Genomic DNA, 25,557 nt, shown 5'->3' with positions numbered 1-25,557 from the left:
CAGGTCCCTATCCATCCCTCACTTATTATTTTTTTTAACGAGAGGCGTTGCTTCCAAGGAACAGAGTAAATCATCGGATTTTTTTTTTGAAACCCTTCTGCTGTTGCCGCATTGACTCAGGCAGCAACATAGACAGTTTCCAACGGCAGGCTTTAACTGTTCTCCGCGCATGCGTTGCTGCCTTTTTCCCCCCTCAGACGGCAGTGATCATGGCGGAGACGAAGTGAGTGTGTCGTGAAGCTTTTTAAAATCCGAATCCATCCTTAGATAAATCTCAGTTTTTGCTGTAGTTTTCTGGCAGGATTGCTGCGTGTGATGAGCCATGCACGTATTTTACCAATTATATCTTGAAGATAGTTGGTTTGGACGCAGTGTTGTGATGCGTCTCGGTTCGGAGTTTTGCACTGAGCCTTGTTGAAGCTTTGAATTATTATAAAAGATTTGAGCAACCTGATCAACTATTAAGATCTTCGAATTTAAAAAAGTAAACATATTTTGTTGCAACTGGCTTATCCACTTTTTAAAAATTGTTTGTTTTGCGTCTAAATTGTCAGACTGTGGCCTAACAGGGCGAAAATAGTTTTCGATTGCTGCTGCATCAGGATGTAAACGCATTGTTTAACACTTCTATTACATTGAGAGTACTGAGATAAAATTCAGTTTTGAGATTTATGATAGATTAACTCTCCACCTCCATCTGTCTTGTTTTAACCAGAGAGAAGAAAGTGCCATCTGTGCCTGAAAGCCTTTTGAAAAAGCGCCAGGCGTTTGCACTAATGAAGGCCAAGCGCATCAAGCGTTTGTTAATAGAAAAGAAGGTTTGAGAAACATTTCAACCTACTGGACTAACAGTGTGTTTCAATTATGATTATGAAGTTAGAAATTTAATTGTTCTGCATACTCACTTAATGGTGGAAACATTTGTGCTGACGTCCGATACCAAGGACTAAATAAAAGCATGACTTGGAGATGCCAGTGTTGGACTGAGGTGTACAAAGTTAAAAATCACACAACACTAGGTTATAATCCAATAAGTTTAATTGGAAGCACACTAGCTTTCAGAGCGCCGCTCCTCCATCAGGTGGTTGATGAAGGAGCAGTGCTTCAAAAGATTAGATTAGATTACTTAGTGTGGAAACACCTTTGGCCCTACAAGTCCATACCGAAGCGCAACCCACCCATACCCCTACATTTACCCCTTACCTAACACTACGTGTAATTTAGCATAGCCAATTCACCTCATTGGACTGTGGGAGGAAACCGGAGCACCCGGAGGAAACCCACGCAGACACGGGGAGACTCCACACAGTCAGTCGCCTGAGTTGGGAATTGAACCTGGGTCTCTGGCGCTGTGAGGCAGCAGTGCTAACCACTGTGTCACCCACTAGTGTGCTTCCAATTAAACCTGTTGGACTATAACGTGGTGTTGTGTGATTTTTAACTAAATAAAAGCACATGTTCTGGGACAAAGTCTGGCATCATCTTTGGAGAGAAAGCAGAGTCAATGTTTTGCATCAAGTGACCCTTCTGTGCTGCTGTCAGACCTGCTGACTTTTTCCAGCAACTTGTGTTTTGTTTCTGATTTCCTGACAGTTCTTGGGTTTTCTCCATTTGTTATGGAAGAATAAATGTCACCATAAACTTATATAATGTTCTTTACTCATTGATTATGTTCATCTTCTGTAGAAGTAATCTTTTATTCAGCATCTTCCCAATATAGTAACATACCAAAAGGATTATCTATATTCTTGGTAAATTATATGTACGACAGCAATTTAGAGTCAGAAGATTGCATCCTTGTGGAGGGTTATTTTAACTGCAGTTGTTACGCATTATAAACAAATTGTTCAGTTGCAAAGCCTCCAGCTGTGGGTCACTAGGGAGCAATTGCCCATATGAAGTGGGAGCCAGAATTGACCACTTGGCTCCTTTAGATTGCTTTGCTATTCAATAAGTAGACAAACAGAAGGCTGGAAGAACATAACAAGTAAGGCAGTATTAGGAAATGGAGAAGTCACCATTTGCCTGAAGAAGGGTTATGCTTGACACGTTGAATTCTCCACCTCCTGATGCTGCCTGGCTTGTTTAGTTCTATCCTCCTGCTTGTCTATTTTAGATTCCAGCATCTGCAATTTTCTTGTCTCTTGCTATTCAGTGAGATCATAGAGGGACAGGGGGAAGTGGCAGCACAGTGGTTCAGTGGTTAGTACAGCTGCCTCATAGAACTAGAGACCTGTGTTCAGTTCCAGCGTCGGCTGATTTTGTGGAGTTTGCACATTCTGTCTGTGTCTGTGTGGCTTTTCCCCCAGTCCCTAAATGTGCAGGTTAGTTGGATTAGCCATGCTGAATTGCCCATAATGTCCCGAGGTGTGAAAGCTAGATGCCTTACCATGGCAAATGCAAGGATAGGTTGGAAGGTGGTTGGCTGTGGGTCGGGTGTACTTCATAGGGTCACCGTGGACTCACACTAGGGATTATATGATTCTAACATCTTAAGTGTATAGTGAATGATGATGTAGTTTTGCATACAATGTAGATCTTAATTTACATAAGACATCGGAGTAGGATTAGACTATTCAGCCAATCGAGCCTGCTCTGCAATTTGATCATGCCTGATATGTTTCTCAACCTCATTCTCCTGCCTTCTCCCCATAATCTTTGATCCCTTTACTAATGAAGAACCTATGTATTTCTGTCTTAAATATACTCATTGACTTTGCCTTCACAGGCTTCTGTGTCAATGAGTTCATCAGATTCACCATGCTCTGGCTGAAATTCCTCCTTATCTCAGTTCTAAAGGGTTGGCTCTTTCTTCTGAGGTTCGCTGTCTCCTATGTGGCAAAATTTTCTCCATCTCCAGAAAGTTTCAATCCGATTCCCCCTCATTCTTCTAAACTCCATTGAGTACAGACTCTGAGTTTTCAACTGCTCCACCTAAATCAAGCCATTCTTGTAAACATGCTCTGGACTCCCTCCAAAGCCAACACATGCTTCCATGGATATGGGACCCAAAACTGCTCAGTGTTCCAAATGCATTTGACCAGACTCTTATTTAGGTGTTGTAATATATCTCCAACCACAAGGGATGAACTTAGATTTCTCCAGTTTCCTCATTTCCCCTTCCCCCACCTTGTCAAGTCAAATCCCTCAAACTCAGCACCACCTTCCTAACCTGCAATCTTCTTCCTGACCTCTCCGCCCCACCCCCACTCCAGCCTATCAACCTCACCTTGACCTCCTTCCACCTATCGCATTTCCAACGCCCCTCCTCCCTACCTTTTATCTTAGCCTGCTGGACACACTTTCCTCATTCCTGAAAGGGCTCATGCCCGAAACGTCGATTCTCCTGCTCCTTGGATGCTGCCTGACTGCTGCACTTTTCCAGCAACACATTTTCAGCACTGTAATATATTCCTAGATTTGCATTCTCGCAGTCTTAAAATAAATGCTAACATTGCATTTGCCTTCTGAACTTATTATAAACTGTATTAATATGAAAACTTGTATATATTTGCCTTCAATATTTTAAGGGTTAGGTTTTCTGAGGGTTGAGGAAAATGTAATAATGGAATAATTGTTGATCATATTACAGAAGTAAAACAGCCTAAGCCATGTATTTATTACAGTTTTTAAGAAAAGTATATTTTTAAAGATAAATAGAGAGAAGAGAAAACTAATCTACAAGAGGGCTGAAAGTTACCACAAGGAGTACAGACAAATGTACAGACGTGAAATCCGCCTTGCCAGAATGGCACGTAAAGCTAATAATTACTACGTCCCTGCGGAACCCAGGCTAGCTTTTGTGATCCGTATTAGGGGGTAAGTTTAAATGCATACTTAGTTATTTATTGTGGTTATGGGTGAATGATAAAAATTTTATCAATGTAAAAGTGTGCGATCATTTTTCAAATTATTACAAACCGTAAATAAGCTACTTGTGGAATAAAATTTTCCTTTACCTACCTTGCTAATTTCTGTCCATGGTTTCACAGCATCAATGGTGTTAGCCCTAAAATCCGCAAGGTGCTTCAACTCCTACGACTGCGTCAGATCTTCAATGGAGTGTTTGTGAGACTAAATAAAGCTTCAATCAACATGCTCCGTATTGCAGAACCATACATTGCATGGGGGTATGTAATTAGGAAATAAGCAATGAACAAAATTGAAATTGTGTTTTAGTTTAAAAATGAAATATAGCATGATGTCAATGTGAAACCAGGTATGATATTTTCTGAATAGATGCATTTGGTGCTTTGTTATGTTATACGATGCTACAAGCAGTCATGCATTGCTGGATTACAAATAATCATACATTTCTGTTTTGTTGCTTCTAATTTTTAGCCATTTCATTGGAAAGGTTTCTAGTTTTCTGACTACATAACGCACAATTTTCTTTACATTTACAATTAAAATAGTTTCCTCAAGGTTAACATTATGCATGTTCACCACCGAGTACTTTGGCAATCTGACTATCATTGTGCCATGTGCCATTCATTGGCCTCTGCTATCAAACAGCTGAGTCTGACTGTTTACCAACCAAATTTTCACAAATGTGCTGAATAAGTAAGGAACCATGCTGTTTTATTCGGTCTCATCTTGCTATGGTGCTGAAATTGTTGGTTTGTGTCACGGGTGTCAGTCTTGACTCAAAGTAATACCATTAATTCTGAATCAGAGCGTTGTGGATTCATCACTATTGTGTTATAAATACATCAACCATTCTTGGATTATAATTCTGTTCTTTAAAATGAACAGTGGTATGGATGCACCTTGGTAGGATGGAAATTTATAAAGGAAACGTACTTAATGAAAGCATAATTTCCAAGTGTGCTGATGGATCCAGCCCCCCAGGTCCAACCATGCTGGTGGACTCCGCATGCTGTCCCTCTATTGACACTTGAATGTGGATGGGATCCCAGAAGTGGGCAGGCATACAGATACAATAGTGAAGCAGTTGCGGGCACTCTGAAGTTTTAAAAAGTGTTGGTAAATTTTTGTTCTGACTCGCTCTTTCTTTCTTTTTCTCACATTAATTTTCTTACCTCATCCTCCTGTGGCAAAAATCTATGTAGCATGTTGATCTGTTGGGGAGAATCTGATTGTGCTAGAACAGAAATTCAATTGAGAAACAATGAACAAGAGAAAATAGATCATATATAAAAATATAATTTGAACATTTGCTATGCTTCATAGATTAAATTATTAAGCCTTTTTTTGTTAAACATTGCAAAATGCTTTATAGCATACAGTTGTATTGAAGTGGCACCTCTGAAACACTCCTCAAATCTGATAAGAATTTTGGTCAATTTGCTATCAGCAAAGGGTTGAATATGTCAATGTTAACTAATCACAGAACTATGTGTTGATTGAGACCATCAGTGCTTTGTAGATTCATTAGTATATAGATTTGGAATTTAACTCAGGGGGAGGCATGTCTTGTGATATTAACATTTAAATAAACCTTATTGCTTGTATTAATTTTATAGATATCCAAATTTGAAATCTGTCCGTGAATTGATCTACAAACGTGGCTTTGGGAAGATTAAACAACGGCGCATTGCTCTCACTGACAACTCATTAATTGAAAAGAAACTGGGTAATATTATTTAAACTTGTCAGTACTGGTTTAGCTTGATATTATGGATGCTCGAATTTTATGCAAGCAATTTTTATTATTGTAGCTTTTCATCTTTCTGGTATTCTTACCACTACGCTAACTCATGATATTTCCAACTACGGGTAATTTTCAGAATGCTGTTTGCTACCATTACTAAGTTAAGATAGTGACTACAGTTCAGAGCACTTTGAGATGTCTGCTCCTGGAAAAGCACTGTATAAGGCTTTCTATTGTCCCACGTGAACTTGCCCTAAATGCCATCAGCATATACTGCTGTTCCTTTTTCTTTTATGCTTCTCTAGCTCGTTTGATGCAACTTGTTTTCTTTTCAACTATCTTTTACGGTCATAAGTTTCCATTCTTGCCATCTGAGTGTTTTAAAATTTATTTGAGGGTCCATGTATCATTGGCAAGATCAGCATTTATTAGCTCTCTTAATTGCCCTTGAGAAAGTGGTGAGATGTTTGAATATAACTGAGCGACCTGCTTAGCCAGTTCAAAAGGCTGTAGCACACATTGCAGAGGGCTTAGAGTAGTAAAGATGGCAGATCATCCTTTTGAAAGGATATTGATGAACGTCTTGGGAGTTTCATCACAATCTGCTATTTAATGGCCACTATTGCTAGTTTTTTTTAAATTCCAGATAGAAATAATTGAATTTAAATTCCTCAGGCACATGTGATTGGATTTGAACATGTTTCTGGATCATTATTCTGGGCTTCTGGATTACTAATCCAGTAACATAAACATTTTTCATGGAAAGAAGTTTCATGGTCTCCAACACAGGCTAGGTTTTGGTTTTGTAATACCAAACATTATCATTAGAACACGATAAAAACTTATATGGTGTATTAGTATAAATGTCCTAAAGTGCTTAGTGTTTATTTAAAGCAAAATTAGAGGTCGAGTTACTTCAGGTGATATCATTGCAAATGGCCAAATGCTTGGTCAAAAAGTTGGTTTTTAAGCAGCACCTCAAGGGGAGTCAGAGAGGTTTAGGAAAGGAAATCCAGAGCTGAGGACTAGGCAGCTGAAGGCATGGCCATTAGTGATGAAACTTCTATAATCAAGAAAGCCGAAGAGGACGGAATCCGGAGGGAGAAAGTGAGGGCTGCAGATGCTGGATATGAGCAGAATCGATTGGTCTCAGATATCATAGGTGATGTGAAGCAGTGCTAAAGAAGACCAGAGATATGGAGGGGTGAGGGTATAAAGGCTTTTGAACAAAAACAAGAAGAATAAAATCCAGTCTTTGTTGACTGAACCAATGAATATAGCATGTATATTTGATGGATAAGCAGAGTAAAGGTAAGACATAACACTTCACAGACTAGCCAGGAATATGTTGGGATTGTCATGGAACAGTTTTTTTTCTTTGCAAGTTGATGATTAAAAACCGCATGAAGTCCAGTGTAAATGACTGGCCAGCCTACTGGTAGTTTACCACACACTTGTTAGGAAAATGTCTATTACTAGTTCTTCATGTACTGCTAACTAAAAGTAGTTGTCAACTCTATCCTGCATGAGTATTTATTTATTGATGATTTTACTTGAATTGTCAGTTAATAATTGAACAGCCCAAGGTGCAGCAAAGGAACAGAAATCATATTGAACTGCTAACTATATTGAAATAAAGTCAGACACCATTTTTAATGATAGTCTGATAAACAGATAGGGCTGTCCATTGCAAGGTGGGCTGGTTTGCCTTCCAGAGTTATCTGGTTTGTGTGCTGCCTATAGTTTTGTCTTGGGGTGCAGGAACATCCGTAGTGCTGGTAGCAAGGGAATTTCATGATTTCAACCTAGCAGTAATGGCTGTTTTGCATACGGATATTGTCCATAGTTCATGACTGATCTGATGGTGAATCAAACTGCACTTGCTTGACTACTTGCTTGACTCCCATATCAAAAATCTGTTACGCAGCCTTGAAATACATTTACTGATCCAGTCTCCAATCTTCCTCTGAAAGAGCATTCCAAAGATTAATGACTCAGAAAGAAGAAATTCCTAATCTTTTTTCACAAATGCCAATCTATTTGTTACCCCAGTTATTAGATCCCCCACAAGGGGAAGTATCTTCTTGGCATTTGAAATCAAAATACTGCATGTGTTGGAGAAACTCAACAGGTCTGACAGCATCTCTGGTGAGAGAAATAGTTAGTGTTTTGAATGTAGTATGATTCATCTTCACGATCTTAAGTAACTATGCTGTCAAGCCTCTTTAATGTTTTAATAATATGTTTCTCATTCTTAACACAAATGAGAATATGCCCAGCCTGTGCAATTTTTGTTCATTAGATAACACCTTTGTTCCAGAAATCAGCCTGGTGAAGCTTCTTTGAATGACTTTTGTTACAATTATCAGCATTCATTAAGTAAGAAAACTAAAACTATACACAGTACTCTAGCAGTGGTTTTACCAATACCTTCTACCATTCCTGAAGAAGGGCTTATGCCCGAAACGTCGAATCTCCTGTTCCTTGGATGCTGCCTGACCTGCTGCACTTTTCCAGCAACACGTTTTCAGCTCTAATCTCCAGCATCTGCAGACCTCACTTTCTCCTTCTACCATTCTTGCAAGACTTGTATTTTTGCAATCAAATTTAGTAGGTTTCAAGCCAATAAGAAAAGAAAATTGATAGAATGGAACTTGGGAAATATTACATTAAAAATTTGGTATAGGGCAATGGTAATAAGACATGTACAGACAGAAACTTGTTTGCTGAGATGCGAATGGTGAAATGATGAACAGCAGCTGCGACGATGAAAGCAAAAAGAAACTAAAACTCTCACCTGCAAAGAAAGGGACTAGGATTAAGGCTCTAAATTGTTGTCATGAAGACCGCAGATCACCTAACCAAACAAATGTAAATACTGTTGCTTAAGCTTGTTGTGAATTTTGTTGGAACACTGCAGGAGACCAAGGGTATGAATGGAATATATAAAATTAAAAGGAAGTCTGGTGACATGCTTGCAGACTTAACGTTTGAATTAGAAACAGAAGTAAGCCATTTGGCCCCTTTTTAGCCTTATCTGCTAGTTATTAGTGTGTTGAACTGTTTGTCTTTTAAATTCCAATTTTCCATTCCCTTAGCTAACAAATAGCACATTTCACCTTAAGATATTCAATGACCCCACCTTGTAAGGGAGTTCCAAAGTGTCTCCAACTTATGTAAGAAAAATTGTCTTCACACCTCTGTGCTAAAAGAGCAATCCCAGTTTGTAAACAGTGCCTCTTGCTTATTTACAAGAGGAAAAAATATTTCTGTATTCACCTTGTCAATAACATTCAAGAGTTTAAATACTTCAATCAACTCACCCATCTTCTAAATGCCAGTGTAACCAAGCCCGGACTGTTCAACCTATCTGACAACCTATAAGACAAACTGCTCATTCAAGATATCCATCTTGTGAACACTTGAGCCACATCTCATTCAATTACATATTTCTTTCTTAAAAGAAACAAACTGACACTATATGTAGTCAACCAATCTGCATTTTCTGTGTTGTGAATAGGGAGGTAGTGGAAAAACGGATTATTATGATTGGATTTATTTGATTCTTAAGTGTGACATTTTGTTAATTATGTGTACTTATATGTAAAAATATGATTATTGTCAACTTATTGTCTTAGATAAAGTGTTATTATAAAAGGATCAAAGGTAGAAGAATGGTATTCACAGAGCTGGTGCAGACCTGAGTGTCTTTGTGCATTGTAATAGTTCTGTGATTCTTTGAGATAAGAAGAAAATTTGAATCTACAAGAGAACTGGATTGCTGCAAGAAGTGCAGATGTGTAGGGTTACAGATGTGTAAGGTTAATATTGAGTTAGTAAGATGCAGGTATTCTCCTGCGTGGGGAATGATATTCAAATAGTAAATATTAGTCCCTCTTTATGGGGTGTGATCCATTTTGTCCATTCATGTGACAAAGGAGCTAGTCACCCTGGGTGGATTCGACTAGGTGTAGACAGCAGACAACAGATTCCTGTAGTACAATTCTCTTAATTATGTAATTAAATAAATTGAATGCAAATTATTATTGATTTATTTACATTTCAGGAAAATATGGCATCATTTGTATTGAAGATCTGATCCATGAGATCTATACAGTAGGAAAGAACTTCAAAATGGCCAACAATTTCTTGTGGCCCTTCAAGCTATCTTCACCACGTGGTGGCATGAACAAAAAGACGACACACTTTGTCGAAGGTGGTGATGCTGGTAACAGAGAAGACCAAATCAACAGGATGATCAGAAAAATGAACTAAAGGTAAGCTGTGCTTTTTTTTTTAAGGGGCTGTATGACTGGAGTATTAAAGATGCTTCAGCAAGAATTGCAAATCTAATACTTAACACAAATAGGCACATTATTCTGGTCACAAATAAAACTTGATGTAGATAGGTTATTGCTAGAATACATGATGGATGAAGAAATTCAAATGCATATATTTTCTGAAGAACTCTGCACAGCAGGACTGCATGTCTACAGCTATGCCCTGAAAAATTTTAAATTAGTGTACATAGGCTAAATAAAATGTGTTGAAAGCTAAATGAATGTATGACTGTATTTCAATTCGAAATATTGTTAAAGCAAGTGTTGGTTTTATACGATTAAAAGAAGTGCACAATAAAAGCTAAGCTAGCTGTGTTAGGTGGCATCTTTTAATATCATTCAAAGCTCTGGGAATAGATGCAAATTTGGTGTAGCAGAGAATGGGAAGGGATTATTCTGTATCTGGCTGTAATTCTCATTGACTGGGTTGAATCTTTGGCTCGCTTACTAACATGTTCTTTGAGTTATTTGGAGATGAGGGAGGAACTTGTTTTCTCCTAAGTGTAACAACAGCAGCAATATTGCTAGAGTTGTCATATTGTATCCTACCTACCAGCATCCAGGGTAGGTGGTTGTTAGTGAGTCTGGAGGGAAATGAGCAGTCCCACTTAATTGAAAGCTATCTTTATAACATTTATTCCGTAAGAATTTTTAATACTTGCTTGACCAAGAGTTAATGGCAATGTAAACCCTATTTTTCAATTTTTGTAACCACAAGGAATTGTATGTTCTGGTCCAGTTGCATGTCAGAGAATCTGGTACAAAATGAATAATAGAAGAATGTCATTGGTAGCAAGATATTTTGTGCAGGTGATGCCTGTGAAGCAATGAATAAAATAATATAGTAAGGGTTCTTTTTCTAGCTAAACTGATCTTTTGTAACTTTATTCTTCTGTTAGGGAATGTATGAACAGTTTTGATTTATTCCTGTGGTGATTTCAAATCAAATTGCAGTATTTATGCTTAGAACCTTTCAGCTCAGTGAGCAAACCTATATCCAGTGTCTATGCCCTCGAGCTATTAATATATTGAAGTTAGTGAGTATTAAGATTTCATGTTCCTGGATGTGAAATGATGAGTATAAATACATTTGCAGAAGATATGTATTCAAAGTCTTCAAACAAGTTAGAATGATACATGAAATTGTTTGATTTATAGTACAGAGGTGGAGAAAATATTTGTGATTTAATGGAATCCTAAAGGGCAAAGGCAGCTTATTCTAGTTAATGTTTTCCTTTGTGAAAGGAAGTTGGCGTCTTTGGAAGAAAAGAAGGAAATAATGAAAAAGCATGTGTGTGTAAATTGATCATTTCTGACAAAAGGGATTTCTAGATCACTGCCAGATAGAATGCAATCTACTTTTTGTCCAAAAGCCCAAGAAATGTTGTTGTTTATTTTTTTTAAAATTCTAACTTTTTTTTTCTTTTTCTCTTCTAGGTAAACAACAGTTGTGAAATTACCATTGTGTTCTGTTAAATAAAGAAATTATTTACACAGTAATCTTTTGTCTTGGACTTTGTTTGCTTTTATAGCAATTTAAATTTAAATCGATATGTCTGATTCCTTTACCATTTAAACCACAGCTCAAATTGAGATTATGGAGTATGAAATTACAAAGATTCTGACTTTGTAATTGGCATAAAAAGATTTGTTGAAATGCGTTGTAATGGATTGAGGGAAAATTAAAATTTAACATTTTCTTCAAGTTTAAATTCATACTTTAGCTGTACTCCCTTATAGAACCCAATAACTTTATATTTTGAAATGAAGAACATACTATCAAAGTTTTAGCCTGTACATTTGGTGTGAATTAGTCAGAAGAATGATCTGTGTTGATTGAGACTATGACTAACTCTAATATTTTTCCTTGAGATTAATTTATTGTGCCAAAGACTTTTGTTATGGGATTTCTTAACTTCTTAAGGTTTGGTTTTATGCCTTGCTTAGTTTTTACAAAATTGCAATATAATTAGCACAAAGTAGCATATGAATTGATTGGATCACTGTGTGCATTGGTTGTTTGACATCCAACAACGTCTTTTGGATTTCACTGAATCCCGAAGAGTACATAAAATAAATGTTCATGGTTATATTACAATTAACTTGAGTTTTACTGCCAAATAAATTCAGCCTTCTCTTAAATTCTTAGTGGGTGAACAGGTTAGGCACGCCTGTGGACCCGATTATTATGGCCAAGTGGAGCTCTGAGGGACTTCTAAATATTGATATGGCCAAAGCAGTATGTTTTTGTACTGAATGCTGAAAGGATGTATTAGCCAATAGGTTGTTTTTCTTAATTTCTTTTCTAAATGTATTTTGGATGTTTTTTTTTAAGAAATTTATTTTCTCGATTTAACTTACTTATTTTGCTGCATGTTTTTTCTGTGATATGGCAAGCTGTTTTTAATGTGACATTGGCTCTAAGAATGAATGAACTTGTCTGCTTTATAAAGCCGTTCCTAAGTAGGATTGGATTGCGTAAACTGAAGCAGAACAAGGGAATCAAAATGAATAGGAAAGCAGTGTAGTGATTTAATCTACAGGTGATGCAATTTTTAAGAACACTTCATGTTCTATGATTAATTTATACACCGTACATCAGAATTATTGCTACAGTGGGTTAGATCAGTGTCTTTATTAATCTCCTTACTTCTGTTTTTTCAGGTACTGTTTCTGTAGCTAAATTCATTCTTTTGTGTTTCAGCACTTAGTTTTTAACCTTGCCCTTTTCCAAAGTATTGGTTATACTATCATTAGTGTGCTGTGTGTGCAGACCAGCCTTTGTTAGAAGACCATTGCAATTAATTGATATGGTGTTAACTATCTGCATTGAGAAAAGAAGGTTAAGAAAAATCTGCACAGATTTTTAAAAAATCTTACTGAGCGAAGTGGTACGGTTTCTTTACATAGTTGTTGAGAGTATGAAAGACATATAGTGTGTAAACGTCTAAAGTAGATGAAAAAAAAATAGTATGAAAATAGGTCAGGGAAGATGGACTGGATTACCTAATTACTGCTGCAAATACATAAATCTATGCAAGCTTTCACTTTAGATATTAAACGTGAAATAATCTTGCATATAATATTGCTGTAATAATTTGAGTACTTGTGGCTAGAATTTGGCCCCCACTGTAGAATTATCAGAGGCAGATTGGAGAAAAATAAACAGCTTATGCGTGCTGGTTGTTTGGCTCCATCTGTCTCTAAACTAGAGGCCAAAGCCTTCCCTTAAGTCAGTTTGAGTGACAAAGTCAGTTACCAATTACACACCAGGAGGCTATTACTCTAGACAGACTTAGAAGCTGTGTCTGCTTACCATTCTGGTGGACGAGCAGTCTCAATGCTTGTGGAAGATTTCCCATATAAGGGATGACTTTGGCAATATGCATAGATATTTTCTGTAATCAATCTGAAAAGCTTACAGTAGACCTCTGGACCAGGTGTGATTTGATCCCAGGTCACCTGGCTCAGAGTTAAGGACACTGCCACTCTACCACAAGATCCCAAAATATGTAAACAGAGGAACCTCAATTATCCCAACGAGATAGACGGGCACTATTTCGTTTGGTGGATTGATAATTTGGATAATCGATTTTACCTTAAACAAAGGAAGCCACGCTGATCTAACGCTGTGCTCTACCGGAGGATTTGTTTAAATCTATAACTTAAATTTATTGAGTGCAAGAGGACACCGATTTCACATGATGAACAAAATAAAGCAATAGTAACATGAGAAAACGGGTTAAAAATTCAGCAGCAGTTAGCATTTGGCAAGGTGTGGTTAAGATAGTATTAAACAAGGTCCTGAACAGCTTCTCTGATTGCAACAGCATTTGTCAGTTTCCAGGAACTCAGTCTCGTGAAAGAAAGACAGAAGCACCACCTCACACATACATTTATATTCTCAGCCATATTTTTTCATGAATGGCCCAGTAAAGTGATGGGAATGCTGTAAAACACTCACTTTTGCAAAAGGCAAAATACCCAGTCGCTAATGCTTGAGCTGCTTGTGTTTCTTTGTTTTTGCCAGCGTTTTCACATCTTCAGTTCAGGTAAGTCGAATACACTTGCCTCTTTGATGTAACGTTTTGTGGGACCTTGAATATTCTTCGGATAATCTGAAATTTGGATAATCAAGGTTCCTATGAAGATGTTTTCTAATCAACAGCTGTTATTACACACCTCTGGAGCAAGTGGTACTTAAACCTAGGTCTTTTGGCGCAGAGGTGGGGATACTCCTTTGCACCACAAGAGCCTCAAGGTAATAAATAATTTTTTCTGAACTTCTTATTTAATTTTTTTTTAAGCAACCTGTGCAGAGATGTTATTTCATACCTCTGGAGCAGGTGTGACTTGAACCCAGGTCTTCTTGCTCAGGGGAAAGACACTACCACTGTACCTTAAGAACCCGATTAAATGAATTGAATTTTAATTCCACCACCAGCTCCCATCGAATTTGAACTGCTGATTCTCTACATTTGAGAGTTGAAGGCCTATCACTCTTAAAGAATCCCTGAAGCAAAACACGTGTAATCTGTTTCTTTAAATGAATTTCAGCTGTGATTTTGTAGGACATTTTAATGTGGATAAATCATTTTACTACAAATTTAAATCATTCTTTGAATCTGATTATATTCATAGTCACAGGGGACTGCCGTGCAGAAAAAGGTCCTTTGGCCGATCAAGTCTGCGCTGGTCAAAAACACGCATCTAACTTTGTTCTAATTTCCACTTTCCAGCACATGATCCATAGCCATGTTTGTGTTAGCATCTATCAGGTGCATATATTTTTAAAAATGCACATCTAAATAAGTCTTAAATTTTGAGGATTTCTGCCTGAGTCCCAGACTCCTCACATCTCCCGTAAACTTCATGCCCCATAAATCTGTGTGCCTGCTAATTCCTTCACCAAGGTAAAAAGTTACTAACTGATCTATGCCCTTCATAATTTTATTATTAGCAATTGCTGTGATATTTGCATTGAATACCTCTAAATGTATTTATAATTTTCAAATTCTCTACTGATAGAAATTGCAGATTTTGCATATGGTACAGTTTAATTCATGTAAACAAAACTAAAACGTAAAACTGAAACACATGTATGATTGAAGAAATTTCTTTAACAGGATATGTTTACAGATAAGAAAACTGGAATGACTGAACCCATCTATTCGATCATAAATCTGCTTTTGCATCATTGTAAGCCTGAGATGAGATACAGTGCAAAGAAACAAGAGGAAATGCAACTTTGTTTCCTTCTAGTGTTTTTAAACTTCATTTTTGGAAGACATTTCCTTTGTGTCTCTGTGTAGTTTTCAGTTCCTCTTCTGTTATCATCATCAGGGTGGCACTATGGCTCAGTGGTTAGTACTGCTGTCTCTCAGTGCCAAAGACCCAGGTTCGATTCTTGCCTTGGGTAATTGACTGTGGAGTTTGCACATTCTCCCTGTGTCTGCATGGATTTCCTCCGGGTGCTCCGTTTTCCTCCCACAATCCAAAGATGTGCAGGTTAGGTGAGTTGGTCATGCTAAATTATCCATAGTCAGGGGTGAACATTAGGAAAACGTCTGAGAGGGTGACTCTTTGGAGGGTCGGTATGGACTTGTTGGGCCAAAGGGCATGTTGCACACTGTAGGGAATTTAATTAATCAGTTTGAAGATGCTGAGTATTTAAAAGAAAAAACATAGAATTCCCCCAGTGTGGAAGTAGGCCATTTAGCCCATCAAGCATCCTTGTAAATGGATTACCTATTCTGCCAGTGGAAGTGGTCAACAACTTTGTAACTGGAGATTCCTATTTTAAAAAAAACGGATGCTGGAAATCAGTAACAAACAGGAATTGCTGGGTAAACTCAGCAGGTCTAGCAACATTTGTGGTCAGAAAGCAAAGTTAATGTCATGTCTCGTGATCATTCTTCAGAACTGAGATTTAAGTTGTCTGAGTTTGATTTCAGAATCAAGGCAGATGGAAACAAGATATCTTATGGTGTGGTTTTTAATAAAAGGCAAGAGGTGAAAATGTATAGGGAGAGAATTCTGGAAATTAAGATCCTGGCTGCTGAAGACATGGCTATCCATTATGATGTTTAAAATCAGCAATGTGCAGAATGGAAGAGTACAAAACTGAGATTTGTAGGGCTGTTGAAGGCTGCAGCAAAAGGGAGAGGGGAGCCAATGAATTTAAGATTTTAAAAAAGGTTTTTTTCCTTCTTAGCTAAAGTAAGACACTGAACCTAGGGATAACAGGTGAACAGTGATGCAATTAAGGATAATGGAAGTAGAGTTCCAGATGAAAATCGAAGACTGACCAAAAGTGTTTATTCAAAAGTTCTCTAGTTGTAACTTTGGGATGTTGTGTAAGGTTGTGTTTAAAGACTTTTACTATTTGGGCTTCATTCAGTGCATTTCATCTTTTTTCCTGGAGTCTATTAAAGTGTATCACTGCACCTCAATTGAATCACCTGTACCACTCAGATCTTTGGCCTCTTTCTCCCCAAAGAGCCCAATTTCCTTCATAGCTCTTTTCCTATTACTACTGCAATGTATTGGCCCTGTACTGTAGAAGTACATTTTTAAACAGCAAGAAAATATGGGTAGGGGGCAGGAAAATGTGGGAATGGAGGTGGCAGTGGGAGAAAAAGCACTTTTCCTATCCTCCAGTTTGGAATGAGGATCATGATGTTATTTAATGCTTTATGGGCAGATGGTGACCCAGTTGTATTATTGCAAGATTATTAATCAAGAAACTTATGCAACGTAGTGGGCACGTGGATTCAAACCCTACCGCATCAGATAGTAGAATTTGAATTCAAATATTTGGAATTAACAACCATGAAACCATTGCTAACTGCCGGAAAAGCAATCAATTAACATTCTGCTTGGTCTGGCCTACGTGTGACACTTATAGCAATGTGGCTGTCTGTCAATGGCAAATTAAATGGCCCAGCAAGCAGTTGTATCAACACAACATTCCTTTGTTGAGACTTTGAAACTGGACTGACCACATGACATCAACCTAGGCACTGGAAATGATACTGCAGGGTTAACATGGCTTTTATTTTTTGGCCAAAGTCCTTTATTAATATCTGGGGGGCTAGTCCAAAATTGGGAGAACTGTCTCAGATTAGTCAATCAACAGCCTGATAGATCAGAGAATCCAACTGAAAGTATGGCTATGTAGATTGCCTCACACAACTGTAATACCATATCAACTCTTTTCACCTGGATCCATGCAATCTCCTGGAAGAGTTAATAAACCAAACTGAAGCCCCAAGTCAATTTGGGAGAATATGCACTGATGATGATTTAGTTTAAATTGAGAAATTGATGTTTTTAACCTAACTGTTGCTATTGAATGTTATTTATATTGTGATTTCCAGACACTTGTAATGCCTCTGGGTCTCTAATGGCTATTTCACAGATTTGTTTTTCTTTGTCTGCACTGAGAGAAGAGAGGGAAAATGGAGCCCTATTGCAGATCCAGAATTGTCTTGCAGGCTGAAGACATATCGTCTGCATAAGCAGCAGAAAACCTCCCAACAAACTCTTCTTGGATTGAAGATTCACCAGTCAAATTTATCCACCTCATTTCCTCCTTTTTAATGTTTCAGGACTGCCCAGTAGTAAAAAATGTAAAATTATTTTTAGCTGAACCTTGAGTCTCACTAACTTAACAATTTTAAAGCCAACGCATGGACAGTGGAAAATATATTCAGCTTTCTGCTCTAAGGCCCAGTTAGAATTCTGGCTTAAAACTACTGACCATGTTTCATCTTAAATTGCTAGTGATCCAGTACTGTCATCTTTTAAAACATTCCAAACCCATAAAAACAGGAAAATAAAGTCTCAGCGAGAATTGTCACAGACTTATATTTTCAGGCCTTTTGGCAGCTCAGGAGTCTGCACTGAAACATTCACCATTCTTTAATTGCAATGATTTTGAATCACTTGATATCAATCAAAGGTGTCTCTACCTGGTTTGTTTGAAAGAGTGCAGGATTCCTACCAATTTGTGTCTTGTATGAACAAGTTGCCAAAACAAAGCAAATCTCTGTTCCTGAGAACTGAAAAACTTCTATGTATGTGAACGATGCAGTGACAGGAAGTTTAAATGGTGGCACGGTGGCTCAGTGGTTAGCACTGCAGCCTCACAGTGCCAGAGACCTGGGTTCAATTCCCATCTTGGGCAACTCGTGGAGTTTGCACATTCTCCCCATGTCTGTGTGGGTTTCTTCAGGGTCCTCTGGTTTCCTCTCACAATCCAAAGATGTGCAGACCAGGTGAATTGGCCATTCTAAATTGCCTGTAGTGTTCAAGGATGTATAGGTTAGATGCATTGGTCAGGGGTAAATATAGGATAAGGGAATGCGCCTGGGTGGGTTATTCTTCAGAGAGTTGGTATGGACTTGTTGAGCCAAAGGGCCTGTTTCCACATTGTAGGGATTCTGTGAATATGCCCACTTCAACATGAGCTGCTAATTCAATATCCTACCCCAATGTAAAGGTAAATTTGTCATGGTGTGAGTGGACCATAGAACTTGCTGTCATTAGTGGGAGATGACTGGTGGTAGTTTAACCTGAGTGTCATCATGCCTCAGGGGACAGGAGAGTCCTTCATAGTGACCTCAGATTGACCTAAGTGAGCCCTGCCAACCCAGTAAATTAAATAGGTTTATCCTAGAAACAAAATTCAATAAAATTTAGATGAGACCACCAAAGCTGGAAACAAGACAATTTATTCTACGATCTTGCAAGAAAGGACCTCAATTGCAGAGAGCAATTGAAGTGATGATTATTCAAACTACTACACAGTTATACTTTTGAGCTGTGTGAGGTCACCTCTCCTGACTCCTGCATTGCCCAATCTCTCTTAGTATTTTGCTTCTGCCCATGTATGCTCCACGCCCATTGCCCCCTTCCCCAGGTTGGCAACCTTCCTCTCTAAGTACTAACACACATTATTTTGTCGACAGTACATCAAGATCTGGTTTAACATTTTGTATTAATTCTGCTGGTGTATTCTATCCTCGGACATTTAATTAACTTGTATCATTTTGTATAGCCCAAGCATTTCGGTTATCTCAGCTTTTTGCTGAAAACATAATTTTTAAAAAGAACATATTTGCTATAATAATTAGTATTATATGAAGTTAGTATTTAATTAACCACAATTATACACTGGAAAAATAGAGATACTCTTCCCTAAATACCTGCAGAGTTAATAGTTCTCTTGCTGTACCCCTTTTCTGTATGCTTTTTTTATATCTGCAAAAACACCTTTTCCCCATTTCTATCAATCCTTCTGATTTTAACTTTTAAACTGAACTATTCTATTGTTGCCCTAACAGTCTCCCACAAGGTTATAAGCTTATTGCTGCCTGCCAAAAGGGGGCAATTTTCTTTTAAAGGAGCAAACCAATTCCTGCACCTGAAACGTCGACTTCTCCATCGCCTGATGCTGCCTAGGTTGCTGTGTTCTTCCAGCCTCCCGCCTGTCTACTGTGGCGGAAGGAAGGCCTCTGTTCGCTGCTGGATGGAACACCTGTTTGCCCGTTGCTAGGAGACGGCGCGGGGCACAATGGCGGTTATGGAAAGGTGCGCGCGGGAGGCAGGGCGAGGTAACGGCCCGCCTCGCTCACAACAATGGAAGCGCTGAGCGCTAGGGAGTGCGTTCGGTGCCTTTGCTCCATTAATCTGTGTATTGATCTTTTAATATAAATGAGGACGCTAAATGTCGTGGTTGGATGCGGACGACGATGATGAAGAGGACGACGACTACCAGCTCCCGGAGGGGGTTTCAGAGGGTTGGCGACGTGGACCGATGGTTCCGCCCCGACGTGTGTTTAAAGTTGGCGATCTGGCGCCGGCCCTCTCCCCCGTGCAGACTGGCCTGGGCTCACACTTGAGTCCTGAAGCTGGACTTCAGTCTCCAACTAGACCCAAAGCCAAGCCATTCCGGGACAGCGACAAGACTACCCAAGAACGAGACGATATGTACGAGGTGGAAGAGTTGCGAGAGTAAGTTCGCAGAGATTGCAAGTCTTCTGTGCTTTAAGAGTTAAAAGTCACACAACACCAGGTTATAGTCCAACAGGTTTAATTGGAAGCATACTAGCTTTCGGAGCTGATGTTTACACTGATTCTAATCTAAAAAGTGAGATAACAGAGTTTTACATAAATTCATGCAGTTTTTGAGCTACATGAATGTATGCAGTTTTTGAGCAATGTGCAATGTAACTCTGCAGTACAAATTCACTCCACAAAATATATGTGTGCATGTGGGTCTTTGTCTGTGTGTGTCTGTCTGGGGTGGGGGTTGTGAGTTTGAGAAAGTGTGTATGTGTGTAGTGAGTGCAGAGTGTCTTAAGTCTGTGAGGGGGTGCATGTGTGAGTGTGTATGTCTATAAGGGTGTGTGTGTGGGTGTCTTGTGCGCATCAGTGTGTACCTGTGTCCGTGTGTGTGTGTGTAGGAATATCTGTGTGTGTGTGTATAGTGCAATGGTGATCATCTGTAATGTGACACGAACCCAAGGTCCCGGTTGAGGCCCTCCCTATGGGTACCGAACTTAGCTATCAGCCTCTGCTCGGCCACTTTCCTCTGCTGCCTGTCCCAAAGTCCACCTTGGAGGATGGTCATCTGAAGGTCTGAGGCTGAATGTCCTGGACCACTGAAGTGTTCCCCAACTGGGAGGGAACCCTCCTGTCTGTTGATTGTTGTGCGTTGCCCATTCATATGTTGTCGTAGCCTTTGCTCGGTTTCCCCAATGTACCATGCCTCCGGGCATCCTTGCCTGCAACGTATAAGATAGACAACGTTGGCTGAGTCACATGAGCACCTGCCATGTACAAGGTGGGAGGTGTTCCTATGCATAATAGTGGTGTCTGTGTCCACAATCTGACACGTTTTGCAGCATCCACCGTGACAGGGTTGTATGGAGTTATCCTGAGAGCCGGACAGTTTGCTACAAACAATGATCTGTTTAAGGTTTGGCGGTTGTTTAAAGGCAAGTAGTGGAGGTGTGGGGAAGGTGCTCATCCTCATTGATAATGTGTTGCAGGTCACGAAGAACATGGCATAATTTTTCAGCCCCTGGGAAGTACTGAACAACGAAGGGTACCCTGTCAGTTCAGCATGTGTCTTGTCTCCTGAGGAGGTCATTATGGTTCCTTGCTGTGGCACGTCGGAACTGGCGGTCGATGAGTTGAACATCGTACCCAGTTCTTGTGAGGGCATCCTTGAGTACTTCCAGATGTCCGTCACGTTCCTCCTCATCTGAGCAGATCCGGTGTATGTGTAGGGCTTGTCCCTAGGGAATGGCTGTTTTAATATGTTTTGGATGGAAGCTGGAGAAGTGTAGCATTGTGAGGTTGTCTGTGGGTTTGCGATAGAGTGTGGTGCTGAGGTGTCCGTCCTTGATGGAGACGCACGTATCCAAGAATGAGACAGACAGTCGAGAGTAGTCCATGGTGAGTTTGATGGTGGGATGAAACTTGTTGATGTCACTGTGTAGTTTTATCAGTGACTCCTCACCATGGGTCCAGAGGAAGAAAATGTCATCAATGTACCTGCTGTACAATGTTGGTTGGAGAAGAAATCTTGTTCGAACCTGTGCATAAAAATGTTGGCATATTGGGGTGCAAATTTGGTCCCCATGGCTTTCCGTGTATCTGGATGAAGAATTGGTTGTCAAAGGTGAAGACGTTATGATCAAGGATAAAGCGGATGAGTTGTAGGATGGTGTTTGGAGACTGGCAGTTGTTGGTGTTGAGTACTGAGACTGTTGCCGTGATGCCATCCTTGTGGGGGATGCTGGTGTAGAGTGTGGAAACATCCATTGTGGCGAGAATGTTCCTGGTTCGACTGGTCCGTGGGTGCTGAGTTTCTCTAAGAAATCCATAGTGTCGCGACAGAAGCTGGAGATGCCCTGTACAATAGGTTTCAAGATGCCTTCCACATAGCCGGAGAGATTCTCCCATCGGGTCCCATTGCCTGACACGATGGGACGTGCCGGTGTGTTGGCTTTGTGTACCTTTGGAAGGCAGTAGAAGTCGCCTATACGAGAAGTACGTGGGATGAGGGCGCGTAGGGAACTCTGAAGGACTGGATCCAAAGTTCTGATCAGTGTGTTTAATTCTCGGGTGTGTTTTTTGGTCGGATCAGCTGGTAGTTGCCTGTAGTGTTCCTGGTTGTTCAGTTCTCGGTACACTTCCTTGCAGTGATCTGTTCTATTCTGAATGACAATGGCTCCTCCTTTATCTGCTTTATCATCAAGTGATAGTGGAGGGCTCAATCCTAACACAGACTTTATAGCAAAAATTTACAGTGTGATTTAACTGATATTATACATTGAAAAATTGATTGTTAAGCTTTTCATCTGTTAGAAGTGAAACTATCACGGTATTCTTTCATGTGCAAATCACAAAACTTTTTTTAAAAAAGTTGTATTCTCGAGTTAGCTATTAACAATGGTGATAACTAGACAATATGCTGAAGGTGTTGACTTCCTGTGTTTCTCCAGTTCCCCTCCCCCCACCTTGTCTCAGTCGATTCCCTTGAACTCAGCACCGCCCTCCTAACCTGCAATCTTCTTCCGGACCTCTCCGCCCCCACCCCACTCCAGCCTATCACCCTCACCTTGACCTCCTTCCACCTATCACATCTCCATCGCCCCTCCCCCAAGTCCCTCCTCCTTACCTTTTATCTTAGCCTGCCTGGCACACTCTCCTCATTCCTGATGAAGAGCTCTGGCCTGAAACGTCGAATTTCCTGTTCCTTGGATGCTGCCTAACCTGCTGTGCTTTAACCAGCAACACATTTTCAGCTCTGATCTATAGCGGATCATTTCAGAAAACATCTCTGGGACACCTGCATCCATCAACCCCACCATCCTGTGGCTGAACACTTCGACTCCCTCTCCCACTCCGTCAAGGACATGCAGGTCCTGGGTGTCCTCCATTGCCAAACCGTTACCACCAACACCTGGAGGAGGCACGCCTCCTATTCTGACTTGGGACCCTGCAACCACATGGGATAAATGTGGATTTCTACAGCTTCCTCCTATCTCCTCCCCCAACGTTATCCCAGTCCCAAGTCTCCAACTCGGCCCCGCCCTCTGGACCTGTCCATCAGTGCTCCCTCTGACCTATCACCTTCTCCTTCACCTTTATTCACCTATCACTTTCCCAGCTACCTCCCCCCCAACTCCAACCCCCTCACATTTATCTGTCAGCCCCGACCCACAAGCCTGATTCCTGATGGAGGGCTTATGCCCAAAATGTCGATTCTTCTGCTCCTCGGATGCTGCCTGACCGGCTGTGGTTTTCCAGCACCATGCTCTCGACTTTGATCTTCAGCATCTGCAGTCCTCACTTTCTTCTGGCTAGCTACTAACACGTTTTAAAAATTCAGAAAGAATTGAACAGGTTTGAAGATTTTCAAACTGGAAATATTGACCACTTTTAGTCTTTAAAGATCTACTTGTATGACTATGCTAAGAAAGAGAAGTTACATGGAGAAATAGGATAGGAAGGTAGCCAACATATATTAAAGCAAAACTTTCAGAGCTTGCTAAGATAAATTCAATTTAAAGTGTTGCTGTTATAAACTTGCTGTTTCCTGAGGTGATCCTTTAGTTTCTGGAAGATGTTGGAGGGACTACCATTTTAATTCTCTGGATTTTTTTGAATTTCTTGAGTAATTGGGCGGCATGGTGGCTCAGTGATTAGCACTGCCGTTTCACAACGCCAGGAACCCAGGTTCAATTCCTGCCTTGGGCAACTGTCTGTATGGAGTTTGCACATTTTCCACGTGTCTGCGTGGGTTTCCTCTGGGTACTCTGGTCTCCTCCCACAGTCCAAAGATGTGCAGCTTAGGTGAATTGGCCATGCTAAATTTCCCGTAATGTTAGGTGCATTAGTCAGGGCTAAATGTAGGGGAATGGGTCTGGGTGAGTTGCTCTTTGGAGGGTTGGTGTGGACTTGTTTGGCCGAAGGGCCTGTTCCCACACTGTAGGGAATCTAATGTTCTGCATTTATTTATCTGGTCTAACAAAAAATATAAAATTTGATTATTTTTTCACATCTCTGCACAATTTATGTGTTCTTGATCAAATCTGTTCTTGATCAAATCTGTTCTTGCTTTATAATTCATCTTTATTTATCTGTACTAAATATGACTTTAGTTGCCTGTGAATAGTTATTTGGACTCATGTAGAAAAGAGATTGGGGAGCTAGTTGAACAAAGTGACTATTGAGAGAACTTTGATAAAAGTGATCATACTATCTAGACTGGTAATGCTGAGCATAGAACAGTTTAGACTACTTTAATTGTAAGATGGACAATGTGAAAGAGAGCTAGCCAGAGCAAAATGAAACCAAAGATTGACAGGATCAAATATAATTGAACAATGAGTGATTTTTAAGGAAGTGATGCTTCAGGTACGAGCTAGGTATGTTCCAGCAAGGCCAAAAGGTGCAAAAGATAACGTTCCTTAGATGATGAGGATGGAGAATGTGATAAAGTAAAAAGAGACCGCATATGTCAGGTCAAATGCAATGTGAGGAATTGAAGAGGAAAATAAGACTGACAAAGAGAGATGAAAATAGACAGTCAACATAAAAGGGAATCCAAAAATCATCTGACATATAGTAGACAGCTAGTAAAAGATGGATTGGGTTTCTATAGTGGCAAAGAGGCTAAGATCAATTTAAAGACACAGGGCAAGGCTAGAATATTTAATGAGTACTTTTTCTCCCTGACTGCTGAAGGAGTGGAGATACTGGGCGGCACGGTGGCACAGTGGTTAGCACTGCTGCCTCACAGCGCCAGAGACCTGGGTTCAATTTCCGCCTCAGGCGACTGACTGTGTGGAGTTTGCATGTTCTCCCCGTGTCGGCGTGGGTTTCCTCCGGGTGTTCCGGTTTCCTCCCACAGTCCAAGATGTGCAGGTCAGGTGAATTGGTCATGCTAAATTGTCCGTAGTGTTAGGTAAGGGGTAAATGTAGGGGTATGGGTGGGTGGCGCTTCGGCGGGTCGGTGTGGACTTGTAGGGCCGAAAGGCCTGTTTCCACACTGTAAGTAATCTAATCTAATATTGGAAATGGTAAATGGATGAAAATTGAGACACAGCATTAATGAAAAGTTGACCATGTTTAGAATGGATAAGTTGCCTGGTTTGGATGACTTGCATCCCAGGTTGGAGGTAGTGAAATGGCCAGCCATAATCTTCCTAGATAGAGGGAAAGTGCTAGAGGATTGGATAATAGCAAATTTAACACCCTGTTGAAGAAAGAGGTGTGAGAATAGTCCTAATAATTACGGGCCAACTAGTTTAACATTGTTTTTATTTTTTTATTATTAACCCCCACACTACCGCCTAACTGCAGTAGTGCTTATTTTTGTTCCCCAGCACCCATAGTGTGTGTGTGCAGGTGTGAGACACAGTGAGACACAAAGTGCACAAATCTTTATTTAATTTCCACCACCAGGAAAATAGGAAAACACCGAGTGGCCAGTGACAAGCAGTGCCCTTCACATCAAAGGGCAATGCTGTGTGATCAAAACAGTGAAGGGGAGGGCAGGGACTAAATCAAAATAGCGTTGGA

The 25,557-nt window shown here is 39.9% G+C and overlaps 2 protein-coding genes across 2 annotated transcripts in view; both read left to right on the top strand.

Annotated features, from left to right (window-relative positions):
* The first annotated feature begins 137 nt into the window (after positions 1-137).
* rpl7 (ribosomal protein L7) lies at positions 138-11,454 on the top strand. The gene is made up of 7 exons (XM_060822775.1): positions 138-223; positions 716-818; positions 3,653-3,819; positions 3,993-4,130; positions 5,487-5,596; positions 9,681-9,891; positions 11,392-11,454. The coding sequence occupies exons 1-6, from the start codon at positions 210-212 to the stop codon at positions 9,887-9,889; spliced, it is 741 nt and encodes a 246-aa protein (XP_060678758.1). The 5' UTR covers positions 138-209; the 3' UTR covers positions 9,890-9,891; positions 11,392-11,454.
* An 8,147-nt stretch (positions 11,455-19,601) lies between these two features.
* The window catches only part of si:ch211-171b20.3 (uncharacterized), a 149,904-nt gene continuing 143,948 nt past the window's right edge, over positions 19,602-25,557 (top strand). Inside the window, exon 1 of the mRNA XM_060824127.1 lies at positions 19,602-19,971. Within this exon, the coding sequence (XP_060680110.1) occupies positions 19,685-19,971 (287 nt within the window). The 5' untranslated portion in view covers positions 19,602-19,684. The remainder of the gene's footprint in view (positions 19,972-25,557) is intronic.

This window comes from Hemiscyllium ocellatum, chromosome 4, assembly GCF_020745735.1.
Source record: "Hemiscyllium ocellatum isolate sHemOce1 chromosome 4, sHemOce1.pat.X.cur, whole genome shotgun sequence".
Lineage (NCBI taxonomy): Eukaryota > Metazoa > Chordata > Chondrichthyes > Orectolobiformes > Hemiscylliidae > Hemiscyllium > Hemiscyllium ocellatum.
This window is presented reverse-complemented; position numbering and strand designations above follow the sequence as displayed.

Coding starts and splice junctions, on each gene's coding strand:
- rpl7 (XM_060822775.1), top strand. Junction 3,820..3,992: donor TTTGTGATCCGTATTAGGGG/GTAAGTTTAAAT, acceptor ATGGTTTCACAG/CATCAATGGTGTTAGCCCTA. Junction 5,597..9,680: donor ATTAATTGAAAAGAAACTGG/GTAATATTATTT, acceptor TTTACATTTCAG/GAAAATATGGCATCATTTGT.